Raw genomic sequence first — 12,791 nt, forward strand, 5'->3', positions numbered from 1 at the left:
TCCATAAAGGGGAAGGCCTCACAATCTTCTCGCCATATGCCTCCCCATCTGAATAATCCACCACCTTAGTTCATGGACACTCCCTTACCCTTTTATAGAATTCCCCCCTTGGCTAGAACTAGATTGTTGCTCTCAAAAGATAGGTGGTCCACTCCAAATATAGACTTTGACTAGGGACCAGCTTTGGAGCTACCTATGATACAACTAAATGCTATGTAGCATTCAAAGATCCCCAAATCCTCAACCACTGGGCTATATCAAACTTGGGCAGCTAGCTCATGCACTTCCATGTTCGGTCAACTTTTACAAGATAGCTCAATTTGCAGCAGCTAACTTACTTTGCACCCCATTCCTCAATAATAAGGGCCTTAAATAATCAAACATGCAACATAATGACCCTCCCACTTGACAGTGAAGGGCTCAAGAATGCTTTACTCTTACTGGTTATTACTATTAAGTTTACCCAGCTGTGCTGTTGCAAAATGTACAATGGGATACACAAGAGTTGGACAACATGGACATCCACTGGCATTATCATGGAATCCCCTTTCAAGATATATGGGACTCAACCCTACTGAAGGTAGCTGGCTATCTTGCTTTGCTTACACAAGTTCAGTGGTTTGATCACCACTCTACAATCCAACCCAAAATTGTATTGCAATTATACTAGAAAAAACATGCAATATTCAATTCAATTTCGGTGGATTATTTATTCAGTGAGATCAAACATGTTTCAATATCACAATGTGTGGATTGGAAATCCCATGTTGTTGATAGTTGTGATGTATTATGTCACCAAGTGCTAGACTCCATCCCTCTCGAGTTTGCCTCTTCCCCACAACAATAGCAACATTAGCACACTAAACCATAGAGGAAGAGGTATCCCACCCTAAAGACTCCAAGAAACAAAGAATCAAGGTGGATCCCTTGCACATGCAAGAAGTTAACTCCCCTCAAAGCCAAAAAAATCCCTATTGCGCATGCTAACACCTTAGAGTGCAACCATCCCCAACAGGAAGAGGAGGGGAAAATCCAAATGCCCATTTGGAGAGGCCACAAATGCACATCACCACATATGATGAGGTCTCTTTCTAGAGTTTATTGGCGACAAAGTAGCCATAAATTTGCAATCCCTACCTTTAGGAGGAAAACCAAGGAAATGATTCAGAAGAATGATTTCTCTGAATCATCATGCAATGTGCCACCTCTAATGCATAAGCTTGTCTCCACCAATGCTTGGCCAAGGAGTTGTACTTTCAAGTGCAACCCATATGATGCATCTCAAATTGAGTAAAGCACTACAAGGTAAAGCATCTCAAATTGAGTAAAGCACTACAAGGTAAAGCAATTCTTGAGGCTCTCAATACCAACTGTCTGCATAGGCTCAAGGAAAACCAGCTGAGAAAAAGTGAAGAGACTATAAAAATGACATGTAACAGATGAAACAAGAGATCAACAAGGCCATGGAAGTGTTGCAAGGGAAACACCATGTAGATGAAATTTGTTAAATCCAATAAGGGGGCAATAAGAAATGAAAGGATGATGGCAAGAGATCGCACAATCGATGGCTATGATCAAGTCTACTTCTACAACTCTCGAGGAGAATACAAATCTAGATAAAGGACTAGAGTGCAAGCTTGACCTCTAATGGATGCTGCAGTAGGATTTGATGACTTTCAATGCACCTCCACTTCCCTTTCCAATACTTGCTCTTCTATCTCAATGTCCTTAGCATGCTTTAGCAAGGATTGAAATTTGATACTTAGCCACACTTCAGGTCCCCACCACTTTACTAACCTCCTCAACAAAATTAGTATCTACACTTGCCCGACCATTTCCATGATCTTCTTACACTAATCACTCTCCCTCACTAATCCCACCCTTATTTGACTTGCCCATGAATTTGTTTTGAACTTCCAAATTTGGTACCTAGTTTTGTTAGATTTAACAAAGTTTGATGATTTTGACAATTTTATTGAATTACAAAAGCCTCAAGATGTCATTGAGTATCACACCAACCCACATATCATCGCTTAAGTCTTGGGTGGCTAAATAGTGGGCATGAAACCTTTAGGGCATCAATTCTACAATCAACTCCTTCAAAACACTATATCGGGCATATCATAAAAATCTATTAGGAGGATTGGTCTACCTAGGATGCTCTCTTTGAGTGCTTAGGGTGCAACCACTTGAGCTAGATTAGGTAGCAAGTAGGAAGAAATGAGTACGGTAAAAAATGGGCAAGAGAGAGTTGAAGAAGAGGACAACTAAAATTTCTTGGATATAGGTAAAAGATATGTGGTGGTTCATGGAGTTATGATAGAAGGTTAACATAGTAATAAACCTTCCTATAAAATTTTAAAATCTCACTCAAACCAAAAACTTTCAAAAGGAACAATACTCACTTCTCTTAGCTCAAGGATGTTCACAATACACATAAGCTTTTGAACTTCATAACTTCAACTCAAGACGTCCAAATGAGAGCTTGAGCTCAACAAGTAAAGAAGATTCCTTAGAAGGACGGGTCATGCCTTGATAAAAGCAAGGGCTTATAGTCATCCATTAAAAGGTACAATCCTTCTTACTTAATTTTGATACAATGGTGGGTGATCCTTTTCATTTACCGTAGTCTTTGATGTAGACACCTCATGGGGTAAGAGTATTTTCCTTTACACTACAAAGGCACATTTTACCAAATTAAAACTTAATCTCAATTATCACATTGGACTGATAGCTTTTAAAGGTTCTCCAAATTATTCTTCTCCATGACAAGGACACTAAAGTTGTCCAAGAACACCATACTATGTTTTATCAGTACATGTGAAACTAATAAAACTAACTCGTAAATGTTTGCCAATATTTTATACTAAAATATAAGTATACCTTCCATAAATACATCCAAGGTTCACATGATCCCTTTGTATATTATGATCCCTTTGATCCCCTATTTACAATATAACATAACATGAAGGAACCCATGTCCATCATGTGGAGATGGGAAATTACTAAAGTATTGAATTTAGCATCGATACCTGCAATAATGAGGCTAGAGCCTAGCAACTTGAATCGATTGTGCATCAATGTACGCATTTAGATTGGTAGAACAAATCTGAATGCATCCATCATCTTTGACAAACAAAAATATTATGCTTTAAGAAGCCACATTTGAGGTGAGTATGTGAGTGCAAAGCCCCCCTTCAGAAAGAACAAAACATTTGTGGAATACAAGGAGACTAGTAGGAGCTCATCCATCAATAGGCAGTCCTTTCTTAAAATATACAGTTATTAACACATATTTTTGGAAGCTGGATACCATGGAAGACACATGCCTCCAATGAGCTTTACCTCATACAAGACGTGTAGGGGATGAGGGGTAACTATTGCAATATAAAGGAAGCTATAAAAAGATCAAGTTGTTGGAAATGAGGATAAATCTATCAATTATATTATGCACAATGTGGTTGTAGAGCAAGATAAACATCTTGAAAAGCACCACGATGCAACTAGTAGTTAAGAAGATCAATGCCAATGATTATTTCTAGTTGAGAGGCATGAACTGATTAAACACTGCCTAGTAGGTATTTGTAATAAATGGAAGGGGTTAAGGTTTATTCGAACATTAAAGTATCATAGTTGCAATACCTAACACTACCTTAACATTTAAGTATTATAGTATAGTACACTTAAGAGTATATACAATGAGAAGCTACGAGTCAACTAAGGTACTTAAATACATCACATAGTAGCTAGGGATTAGATCTATGTTCCACCGACCATATGCATGGTGCTTTAATATAGACCTAGTAAATTGGCATGTTGGAATCTAAAGGAGTGTAGAGCCACTACACCGAACCAAAAGCGCTCTAAAGACTTTAGGGAAAGGGACTAGGCATTACCATGCTAGACACGGAATAAATTTTCTACCAAGGCTTCCATAGTTTGAAGACAAGCACATCTAAACCAAAGTCCTTGTTTGTTCAATTATTTGAATACAAAGATCAATTTTGTGATTCAAGCAATGATTTAAGACATTCATGAAAATAAAAAAGTGCATACTTGATATTGTATAAACCAACAAATTGCATACCACAAATTCATACATAATCAATAAAACATAATTTATAATAGTAAAAGATGTGTGGCTCCTTTATTATTTGAATACAAAGAACTATTTTGTTAATTGAGCAGGGATTTAGGTCCTTCTTGAAAATTAAAGATTGCACGCTTGATATAGTATGAACCAACAAACTGTACGAAACAAAATTCTGTAGATGAGGTTTATATTATTTACTTAGTAAATGAACAAAGATTCTTGCATCCATGCTTGAGTTTCAATAAGTTTCCTTTTCTATTATTAGGATGCCATTCAAGTAAGCGATTGATTGTCATAAGCAATGATAAGGAGAGTGTTACTTTTGTAGGAAAGAGGGTGATGACTTTGAGTAGAAGGTAAGACTATCTCAACTCTATATTGAAGTGGTTGGATGGGAGATCCTAGAATGGATGTGGTGGATGGATGATGTGGGGAAAATGGGAAGATTTCTAAAGGAAGGGAGGGAAAATGAATGATAGAATCGTAAAGGAGGGGGGAAAATGAATGATAACGGAAAAGAGTAATGGAGGACATTTGAAGGGTGAAGGCAAAGGAAGAATGAAGGGGTACTTTGAGTGAGTGGAGTGTAAGAAGTGGATTCAAGGAACCATTACGAGTCAATGTGAGTTGATTCTTGAGAGGGAGAGAGATTCTCTTTTTGTTAGATGGTCTTCTTGATTTTGCTGTTGTAGTTGTGTTGCTGCTTGCTCCTCCTCCATCCTCAGCTTTCATGGCTTTCACCTCCCTTTCCTCCTTCCTTCTCCTTCCTCTCTTGCTCCTCATGCTTGTCGCCGTCCTCTCTGCTCCCGATCAGGCTCTCGTTCTCTCCCTCCCTGGCTTCCCTGGCTCCTTCCCCTCCCTCCATTACTCTGGGTACGTACAGTTTTTCCTCCTTCCTTGCCTTCTTTCTCTCTGCTTCACGCTTATTGCACCCCCCATCGCCATTTCTTTTGCTTCCGACATCTTTTCCGCGTCACTTTGGGCTTTCAAGTGTCGTCTGTTTTCGCTTACTGGAGACGTAGATATCTTTGCATGCAAGGCTTCGACACTATTAGCTCTTAGTATCTTAGCCAGCTTCTCGTATTGCCAATCGTGCTCTCTCCTGGCATCTGCTCGGCACAATACTAGCGTATGGAATGATTTTTTCAATCCGCTTCGCATTTGCAATCACACGCAATCGCCATTCGCAACAAGATGCGAAAGATTTTCTTCTTAGTTTTAGATGACTTTTACCCAGTGGCACGTGCTTTGCTTGTCACAATTTCAAGAGCACGATTTCGGTGCGATGGTAGAGCTCGACAACGCTAGTGAGATGTGCAGATGAGTGAGAATCTCGTACATTATACTAGGCAGCAGCTAGGTAATTACGCGATCGCGAGCTAATCACGTTAAATGAAGCATTGGCAGTCATGTCGACGTGCCAATTTTCGTTCCTTCTGAATAGAATAACGTTGAAGCGGTCCTGAAACACGTTTGTTTAGCGCATAGTTAAGTCTTACCACGCATTTGGCGCTCAAATGTCGCCTGGGTTTTTTACTTGGAAACAACTGTTACTGCGCAAATATTGGCCGCGATCGGAGCTTCCTCGTGGGAATTCAGTTGTCCTTTCTACCAATCATGTTATTTCTCCTTTGCATCCAAAAGTGCCCACGTGCATTGTGCTGGACCATCGCTTCCATACTTTTAGAATGGCTTTTTAAAGCTTGTCATCTTAATTTAAGGATGGCCTTTTCCAGCAGCTCTCTCTGTCGCTCTCTCTCTCTCTACTCTCCTTGCTATCGGATTTCCAAAACATGAGGTGCCCACACGTATACATGCTCGCATTATTTCTGTAAGAGTGACAATTTTGAGAAGGCTTGGATTAATGTTTAATCCATAAAGAAGCAAAGCTCATAAAAAACGCTTCTACCAATTTGCCACGTCTACCAGAGAGTTGCAAAGCAATTTCTTTCTTTTGTGCAGATCCCAATGGCGATTTTAGTGCAAAGCAATTTCTTTCTTTTGTGCAAAGCAATTTCTTTTCTTTTGTCATTCTGTTTTTATTTTCAATGAAAAGACTCATCTAATAAAGCACCAACGTTGCGGCTGAAAATGCTACCTCAAACCTGTGCACTACGACAAAAAAGGGGTACCTGCCTCAGGAAGATAGTCTCTTGGCAGAGACCACCCATGAAGACCCTTGCATGGTCCACCAAATCACCCTTGCATGGTCCACCAAATGGCCATCAGACTGTATACAATATATGTCCAAATACTGACCAAAGTGTGAGAAGGGTGGACCTGGGAGTCATCAAGTGCCTTTGTGATCTAGAGCTCCATATATGTCATGCTGAAATGCTCCTAGGATCTCCCAAAAAGTATCCGCCAAGGCATGTGAAGGTCTATAAGTATAGTGATTTTTCTATTCCCGAAGGACTTGTTGAGTTTTTTCCAAAAAGGTTTATGCAAGACTGTAGAAATGTAAAAATTCTTCCAATAAGGATCTCTAGTGAGCTTCTAGCCCCTAAGACTGAGCTGAAACCTCATTGCATTGCTTACCATGTAGGATAAGAAAGCAAGACTCTTCTATGGTTGCCTCCATTAATCCACTTCCACTCCCCAGGGTTCCACTGCAAATACTTTAAGGGCACACCTCTACAAAGAGAAATCCTCATGAACTCAAGGGAATGTGATCCGGACTTGGGTCTAGGTACCAACCTGAAGTTAAGAAACAGTGCACCATATGACCCAAAACTCTAATAGGCCCAACCCCACGTCCATAAGGATATCCTCATCCTTGGACTTGGATAACATGCCCTTATAGTGTACATTGAAAATCAAGGCATCCATGATTTGAACCTCGTTGAAGCCCTGTGACCTGAATTGGGATACCTGATCTCATAAAAGCCCCAAGCAATGTAGAGCGATGGCAAGGCCTAGCATATGTGAGAACCCAGTCCAAGGGTAGTAGGGCTGTATCAATCTGCCTAATTTTTCTATGAGGTAACTAACCAACTGAAGCTTGCGATTATTCCGAAGGATTTTGAAATCCTTTCCTGAGCCCACTGAGGAAGCGGGTACTTTCTACACATCTGGACCATTGCATGTAACCAGAAGTACGAAGAGATCTGCCATGATCATCAAGTATGAGATTGTTGCACATGATAGGCTGTCTATCAATCTCTTCTGTGGGATTCTCCTAAGATTAATCCTAAAGCTGACATAAGCTTTCAGGATGGTAGCCATAAGAGGGGAGGAAGGAATGAGGTAAAAATCCTCTTAGTATTGTCTATCCAATCACCACCAAGGAGGGAGAGCAGGATTGTATACAACTGTTTTTAAGGCTCATGTCTTGGCAAAAGTTTCCTAACCACAACCTTGCAAAACAAGGCCTTGCGCTTCAAATATGGATCAATGCCCCCTTCTTGTGTAGGGAGCATCAAGGTCTCCCAAGCCAATTGGCTTTGGTATTTGCAGAACCCTTAAGTCTACTCTACAAGAAATTCCTTATTGGCCTTTTGAGCCGAGTGATGCATTTCCTAGAGTGGCACCAACAAGAATAAATAAATCAGGTTGTGGCCAACAATTTCTTGTTAACAACTATCACTCTTGGATGTGAGGTCAAGTTTATTGAACTCCAAAAAGGACTTTATCCTGATACTCTCCAACACAGGACCTCTCCTTTTTTTTTTTCCCGAAAAAACAGTGCTGATTATATTACTTCGAAAAAACAAGATACATGGGGTCAGTTTTGCAGCTGACGGGGCTGCGTTCACAAATCCGACGCAGCCCTAAGAGGAAACAAAAAGCTCTCTCTCATGGAGGGATCGGGTGGTTGTGAATAAACAGCCATAGAGGCGGTGAGTAGTGCCACTGAAGGCCTTGAGAAGTATGCTCGAAGAAGAGGCCCTGCGTATCCCAATCTCGGAGGAAACATCTCCTCTTCTCCCGGCCAGCCCGGGAATCCCCCTGGATCTGGTCCCACTAGCCTCTGAGCGTGTGGATAATCTCGCTCCAGATGTCGGCCATGACCTGGGCAGTCGAAAGAGAGGTACCTCCAAGGATCTGCGCGCAGCGCAAGGTCCAAATGTGCCATCCGACAATGCTGCTAATAATCTCCCAAACTGGCTGCCTCACCTTGAGATCCTGTGTCCGCCTCTGCCAAGTGCTGCGGGATGCCCTCAAGCGGCCCCCAAGTCCCCTGTGTGATAAGGAACATAGGGTCCTACGGCCCTGCCTCGAATAGCTGGTGATAGCGAGGTGTGGTGCTGCACCAGCAGAACGTGCCCCAGGTGATCAAACCTAACTCCGGTGCTGCGCGAGTAAGGATCCCGAAGGCCCACCTCCACACATCCTGGGCGCGAGTGCAACTCCATAGGCAGTGCTTTGGTGACTCCTCGTCCTCATGACAAATCTGACAGAGTCCATCCTGACCAATCTGCTGCAACCAGCTCCCCACTGGAAGACCCTTGTGGGCGAGTAGCCAAAGGAAGTAGGAAATCTTCCGTGGCTGCCAGCTCTCCCACAAGGCCTTCCAGAAGGCTTGCAAAAATAGCCTGGAAATACCTTGAGAATACCAACTGGGCAGCTGGGTGGGCGGTCTGCTCTGCATCCTCCCGAGAACGCTCCTGCCCAGTTTCGTGCTGTAAGCGAAGAAAGGGGTTGGCCCTTGGTCTGCTACAACCTCTGGCCATCTCCACTCTCCTGGGTCCCAATCAAGCTGTGACAGGGCCCGCCCCTCCCAAAGCCAGAGGCGCCATAACTGCAGCTGATCCTGCTCTATACTAGGATCGATCCGCCAAACCTTCCCCACGAGGCCTACGACACGAACCCTCTGCCACGAGAGAAGGGGGTCGATGAGCGCACCCTCTCTCCTGAGTCGGACGTCCCCCAAAACGGCGAAGAAGGAGACAGAGGTGTCGTCCAGCCGGCCTGCAACAACCAGTGGGATGCCACGAGGGGTGAACTGTCCAAGCCAATGGGCATCACCAGGCATGAGGATCTGAATCTCGGGTGGAACCAACCAACCGGCAGGAATCGCTCCATCTATCTCTGTGCACCTCGCCTGAGCTCCACGGACACCTCCGGCTGCGGCTACTAGAGCAACGGTCTCCAAGTGTCCCTCCAAACTCGAAGGGACCGGGCAGGCCCCCGCATCCAGCCGTCCCACGAAATATGCGACCTCTCCCCCAGCTGAAGGCCCAAGGCATCTCTGACCTGATCGTTCCAGATGAGCGGCTGGCGGTCGATCTCCTCCTGATTGCTAGGAGGCGACTGGAGGAGACTGAGACGGAGTCGCCTCCAAACCGTGAGCAGGCTACGAATGAGCGGGGAGCAGGGGCGGGTAAGCGGTGCAGAGGTGAAGATCCACATGAGGGACGATAGCCACTCTCCTCGGCGCGGGGTGCAAGAACTGATCCCCTGCTGAAGTAACATCTTCCACGTTTGCCCCCCCGGGGTGAAACCGCGGATAACTAACTTGCCCAGCAAGGCCTGACTCTGAAGCTCAGGATCAATGACCCCCAAGCCACCCTCAGCCTGCGGAAGAATGACTGTCTGCCAGGCTACCCTGGCTCTGGTATCTCTGAGACCATCCCCCCCAGACCACAGGAAATTCCGGACCATCCTCCTGAGCTGTGCCACGCAGGATCTCGAGAAGCACCAACAAGAGGCCACATACCAGGCTGTGGCCAGGAGAACCTGGTTGACTACAAGAGCACAACCTGCAAGAGAGAGCTTAGCAGTGCTCCAAAAAGCCAGCTTCCGTCGTATGGAATCTAGCACCGGGAGAAACTGCTAAGCTGGCGTGATGTCCAGGCCGACCTGAAAGCCGAGATATCTAGTAGTCTGCCCCGTGGGATCCATCTGAAACCCAAAAACCTCCCCCACTGTGAGCAAGCCCCAGGGTTTGTGAGAAAACCAACTGATTTGTTCCAGTTGATTTTTGCACCGGCTGCCGAATAGAAGACCTCTAAGGCCAACCTCACTCTCTCCAACATCATCTCATCATCCTGAACATACAACGCTGTGTCATCTGCATACTCCAAGTCCAGGAGCTCCGTGTCCTCCCTGATGGGAAGGCGAACACCCCGGATCCCTGTCGATCTCGCCCGAAGATAGTGTGTCATCGCCTCGGCGAAGAAGAGAAACAGGTAAGGAGCGAATGGGCAACCCAACACAGGACCTCTCTAAATCCATAGGATCTGAAAAACCAAAGCATAGAAGTGTACCTCCACCCTGCGAGCTGCGCCCCCCCTCACCCCTCCCCCTTGGCATGCTATTGTCTTTTGCTTCGCATGCTTGCTGGTCGATCGCGCACTTCGCCAAGACACCAAGATGGGGGTGCGCTGAGCTGGCAACACCCCCCTGCGACTTTCGACGCCACAGCCCACCGTACGGGCTGTGGCCACCGTATGGCCCGCCTCTCAAGGGCGTGCTCCAGCCGTGACCTCGATCAGTAGCTAGGCGCTGCTCCCTTTGATTGACGACCGCCCCCTAGCTAGTTTTGACTTCGCTGCCTTGCGGTGAAAGGCGAGTCTGTCCGACTTTGTCGTCATAGCCCACGGCCTGTGGCTGCCACGTACAGCAACCTGCCTTCCAAGGGCTGGCTGTAGAGAGGTCTTGTGCCTCTCCAGGTACCGCTCTAGCGCCCAAGCTCGCCACGGATGGTACAACCAGCCAACAGTACCATCAGTGCATTGGGTGGCCATCTTCTTCAGCGTCCTATCCCTCTATTGCCTCTTGCACTGGGACTGTCGAAAAGTGTTCAGCTAGTCATTCTTTCGAAGTTATAGCCAGTCCTTTTTTGAAGATCGAGCCTCGAATCAGCTCTTGTACTTTCCATTCTCATCCTTGTTTTGAGAGCTTGAGCTTGCTTGTGCAAGCAACTCTGAGAGGCTCCCTTTCAACCTTCCTCTACTGAAGCACCTCCAAGTCTTCTCCTATCCAAAAGTGCTCTTTTTGGGCAGTGGCGTGATCGTGGCGTTCTTGACAGACCTTTTCCTCACGGGACATGCAAATTTCACCTTGTGAAGTTTTCATCCATGCTGCGGCCTGCTGGTATTGCAATAATTCTATCTATCTTAAATGGTGCATTGCCCTATCAACTAGATTTAGATGCTCGTTTGGGAGAGACTAAAATGAAATTGTTTAGACTTCACAAGCAGTACTAGCTTGAATTTCCTCATTTAAGCTAGGAGATTCAAGCTAGTACTGCTTGTGAAGTCTAAACGTTTGGACTACTTTTTGATTAGCCTTCTCCTTTAGTGCTAGCCTTCGTCATGGCTGAGTCTGCCCTTCACCTTCAGAGTGCCGACAGAAACTCAATACGAAGACTTTGTATAAATGGATGCTCAAGTATGTGTGGGTGTATGGATTTGTATTCGTGAGAGCATATTTTTATACTATGTTCTACACCCACTGTTGGGTGCTGATGACGTTAGTGCGGATGTCATAGTAGCTAGTCCCTACTATTCGTGATGGAGTTTATGGTTTTCAATCTTATGAGTGACTATCATGAGATTGAAAGTGCACTATGTTATGTGTTTAGAGGATGAGTTTGGGAATGTTCCTGGATTCATCTACGTATATGCTTCTGCCGTATTAGCGGACATGCAAAATTGACCTTGTGAAGTTTTCGTCCATGTTGTGGCCTGTTGGTATTGCGATAATTCTTTCTATCTTAAATATTGTGTTGTCCTATCAGCTAGATTTAGATGCTCGTTTGGGAGAGACTAAAACGAAATCGTTTAGCCTTCACAAGTAGTACTAGCTTGAATCTCCTCATTCAAGCTAGTACTGCTTGTGAAGTCTAAACTTTTGGACTACTTTTTGATTAGCCTTCTCCTTTAGTGCTAGCCTTCGTCATGGCTGAGTCTGCACTACACCTTCAGAGTGCCGACAGAAACTCAATACGAAGACTTTGTATAAATGGTGAGTGACTATCATGAGATTGAAAGTGCACTATGATGTGTGTTTAGAGGATGAGTTTGGGAATGTTCCTGGATTTGGAAGCCTCTTGAAGGTTTTCCAAGAACCTACAAAGGCAACAGGACCTCTCTCCCACTTGGACCACTGCATATAGTAAGACATACCAAGCTATCTACCATGCTCATCAAGTATACTGTCATTCCACATAATCGGCTGCCTGTCAATCTCTTCGATAGAGGAGGGAGGAACTCTCCAAAGGGTACTTCTGAAGTTGGCCGGCCCAACCTCCAGAATCGCAACCATAAGCGGAGAGGAAGGAGATCTGAGACGGGCTGAGGTGAAGATCCATCTGGTGTTGTCCATCCAATCTCCCCCTGAGGAGGGGCTGCAAGCATGAATGCAGTGAATGACGAAGTTTTTCCGAGCCTCATCCTTAGGCATAATTTAACCACAAACTTGCAAAGCAAGGACCTACATTGCAAGTCTGGATCTATTATGTTTAGACCCCCCTCTTGTGTGGGAAGGATCAAGGTGTCCCAAGCTACTCTGGCAATAGTGTCTGTAGTGACATCTAGCCCGCTTCATAAAAAATTCCTGATAGGCCTTATGAGCTGAGTGATACAATCTCTAGAACTGCACCAACAAGAGCACACATACCATGCTGAGGCCAGCAAAACCTGGTTCACAACCACCACCTTGGATGCAAGCTCCAGTCTAGCTAAACTCCAGAAAAGGAGTTCCTTCCTAATGCTCTCCAATACAAAAGCTAACTGCTGCGAAGAAGAGATAC

General features: G+C 44.7%; 1 protein-coding gene across 2 annotated transcripts in view; it reads left to right on the top strand.

The window, feature by feature from the left end:
• Nucleotides 1–4,725: 4,725 nt before the first annotated feature.
• Nucleotides 4,726–12,791, top strand: part of LOC147902588 (serine carboxypeptidase 1-like) — a 224,934-nt gene continuing 216,868 nt past the window's right edge. For both annotated transcript variants that reach the window (XM_087373630.1, XM_087373631.1), the window contains exon 1: nucleotides 4,726–4,966. In XM_087373630.1, the coding sequence (XP_087229756.1) occupies nucleotides 4,824–4,966 (143 nt within the window). In that variant the 5' untranslated portion in view covers nucleotides 4,726–4,823. The remainder of the gene's footprint in view (nucleotides 4,967–12,791) is intronic.

Source organism: Dipteris shenzhenensis, chromosome 4 (assembly GCF_047967505.1).
Source record: "Dipteris shenzhenensis isolate YYH24624 ecotype China chromosome 4, Dip_SZ_1.0, whole genome shotgun sequence".
NCBI lineage: Eukaryota > Viridiplantae > Streptophyta > Polypodiopsida > Gleicheniales > Dipteridaceae > Dipteris > Dipteris shenzhenensis.